Here is a 3,304-nt window from a genome sequence, read left to right as displayed (position 1 = left end):
GGATATTATGTCTCTGAGGATGGGAAGGGATTCCTGGGTGAAAGCTGGGATGGAATCTAGTATTTAAATTCTAAGTTAAGCATATCAATATGTGTCCCTGAAGGAGCTAAGGAAATAGCTGAGTCAGTAAAGTAAGCTCATTTCCCCAGCACACTAATAGGAAACAAGTCAGATATGGTGGTACACATTTGAAAGAAAACCCAATATGATGGCGCTAGAAGATTTCTGACTTAGTAGTCAGTCCACCGGTGAATCCAATGAGTTTCAAGTAGAGTGTGAGATTCTGTTCCAAAAACAGGATGGATGGTATATGAAGAACAATATCTAAGGTTGACCTGTGGTATACACACACATACATGAATCACATGCATGGATACACAAACATGCAATCACACTTCCACAAATATATACATTCAAAAACAATAAACACTATTATTTGAAGTCATTATGAAATCAAATATTATAACATCTCTAAAATCAAAATAAAATGGGCTTCTTTTCTCTATTTTTTTCCCTTGCCAAATTTCAGCTGATTTCTCCATGAATTTCTACTAACCATGGAATACAACAATGACACCAAAGTGACTGAATTTATTCTCCTGGGATTTGCTGGTCAACACGAGTATTGGCACATCCTCTTCGTGGTGTTCCTAGTCATTTACGCAGCCACCTTAGTGGGAAACATTGGCATGATCCTGCTCATCAAACTCCATTCTTCCCTGCACACTCCCATGTACTTTTTCCTGCAGCACTTGGCTTTTGTTGACCTCTGTTATTCCTCTGCCATCACTCCCAAGACACTGCAGAATTTTGTGAGCACAAAGCCATCCATCTCTTTCACTGGATGCATAGTTCAATTACTGGTCTATGGTACCTTTGTAACTAGTGACTGCTTCATCCTGGCTGCTATGGCTGTGGACCGCTATGTGGCCATCTGCTACCCACTGCGCTATCCTGTCATCATGTCCCAGAGACTCTGCATTCTACTGCTTCTTGGTTCATACACTATGGGCTTCCTGAATGCCTCTGTAAATACAGCGTTTACTTTCTTATCAAACTTTTGCAAGTCCAATGCCATTAATCACTTTTTCTGCGATGGACCACCAATTCTAGCCCTGTCATGTTCCAGTATTGACCTCAACATCATGGTATCGACAATCTTTGTGGGATTTAACTTAGTCTTCTCTCTATCTGCTGTCATCTTTTCCTACATATATATCTTGGCTGCCATTATAAGGATGTCTTCTGCTTCAGGAAGGAAAAAGGCCTTCTCCACATGTGCCTCCCATATGACCACAGTCACAATATTCTACGGAACAGTCTACTACATGTATGTACTTCATGGGACCAACAAATCTCAAGAGCAGGAGAAGGTGGCTTCTGTGTTCTATGCTATTATGATTCCCATGTTAAACCCCCTCATCTACAGCCTAAGAAACCAGAATGTAATAGAAGCCCTGAGGTACACGGGAAACAAATGTTTGTAGTTGAAAACTTGGTCTGCATGTCAATGTGACTCAGCAGGCAAGGCATCGAGGCGCTGTCCCTGGTCAGCTTTGGAGATGTGGCAAATGTTCATACTACACAGAGACATTTCTTAATTATAATGAAAACTGAAAGACTATAAAAGAAAACAATTGAAATATCAAATAAATCAACTTGGGTTTTTTTTTTTAGTGATGAAAAGTGAATCTAAGATTTCTCACATTCTAATCAAGCACTCTACTAGTGGCTTCATCCAGGTATCTGAATAAAGTATTGATGCTTTGTACATTTTATGAGCCTCTTTTGAAAAAGTAGTCATAAAAAGTAAAATTTTAGAATTTCTCCCCCATATTATGAGGTTTAATAGAATTATATACATTGTATAAAAGTAAGACATTATCAATTTTCATAAGAAAAATTTTTACAAACTTGTGTAAGGGTCGAGAGTAATGGTACACACCTTTTATCCCAGCAATCATGAGAACAGGCAATACTGACAAGAACATAAAATCCCTCTTGTGATATCTTTAGTCAGTTAAATAGTAAGGAACAGTTAGCGGGAAGATTAATAGGACAGTGTTCATCACCTTTCCCAAAATCAGGAATAAAGCATAAATATTAAAAATGACTAAGAAATACTGGAGGCTATGGAAAAGGTACAAAACTCATATTTGAATATTATTCTATGTAAACATAGATACGCCCTCAATATGTTATAAAATAATATGAACCTATGTTTCTTTGAAATGTACATTAAACATTAATATTTTTCTATGAAGAGTTCTTCATCTTCAAATAGATCCATAGCTCAAATTGGCTGCTTATATGATCATTTCTTTTCAAAAATATTTAAATGTCTCTTTAGACAGTGTAAAAACCTCCTAGATAATGCTTGTCAGAAAATTTTAAGTTCCAAAATAAGACTATCCTTATATCAAAAGAGGTCACCAAGATTTGGGAGAAGATCTTCACCAACCCCTCATCAGACAAAGGTCTGATCTCCAAAATATACAAAGAACTCAAGAAACTAGGCACTAAAACTCTAATTAACCCAATTAAAAAATGGGGTACTGAACTGAACAGAGAATTCACAACAGATGAACTTCGAATGGCCAGAAGACACTTAAGGTCATGCTCAACCTCCTTAGCGATCAGGGAAATGCAAATCAAAACCACTTTGAGATACCATCTTACACCTGTCAGAATAGCTAAAGTCAAAAACACCAATGATAGCCTATGCTGGAGAGGATGTGGGGTGAGGGGAACACTCATCCATTGTTGGTGGGAATGCAAACTTGTGCAGCCACTGTGGAAATCAGTGTGGCGGTTTCTCAGGAAACTGGGAGTCAATCTCCCTCAGGACCCAGCAATTCCACTCTTGGGAATATACCCTAGAGATTCCCTAGCATACTACAAAAGCATTTGTTCAACTATGTTCATAGCAGCACTATTTGTAATAGCCAGAACATGGAAACAGCCTAGGTGCCCCTCAATAGAAGAATGGTTAAAAAAGGTGTGGAACATATACACATTAGAGTTTTACTCAGCGGTAAAAAATAATGACATCTTGAATTTTGCATGCAAATGGATGGACATAGAAAACGCTTTACTGAGTGAGGTAAGCCAGACCCAAAAAGAGGAACACGGTATGTATTCACTCATAAGTGGATTCTAACCATAATTTAAAGGTCTTTGAGCCTATTATTCGTGATCCTAGAGAAGCTAAATAAGAAGACGAACCTGATGAAGATTATTTAGCTATCCGCCAGGAGGTAGGAAATAGTCAAGAGTCCCAGGTAACCTTGGGTGCATGGGGGGG

The 3,304-nt window shown here is 38.2% G+C and overlaps 1 protein-coding gene across 1 annotated transcript; it reads left to right on the top strand.

Moving 5' to 3' along the window:
* The first annotated feature begins 557 nt into the window (after nucleotides 1-557).
* Nucleotides 558-1,487, top strand: LOC148118747 (olfactory receptor 5AK3-like). Its single transcript, XM_087899657.1, has one exon. It carries the CDS (start codon nucleotides 558-560, stop codon nucleotides 1,485-1,487), a length of 930 nt encoding a protein of 309 aa, XP_087755783.1.
* Nucleotides 1,488-3,304: the final 1,817 nt, after the last annotated feature.

Source organism: Myodes glareolus, chromosome 21 (assembly GCF_982192425.1).
Source record: "Myodes glareolus chromosome 21, mMyoGla1.1, whole genome shotgun sequence".
Classification (NCBI taxonomy): domain Eukaryota; kingdom Metazoa; phylum Chordata; class Mammalia; order Rodentia; family Cricetidae; genus Myodes; species Myodes glareolus.
This window is presented reverse-complemented; position numbering and strand designations above follow the sequence as displayed.

Coding starts and splice junctions, on each gene's coding strand:
- LOC148118747 (XM_087899657.1), top strand. CDS start 558: ATGGAATACAACAATGACACCAAAGTGACTGAATTTATTCTCCTGGGA.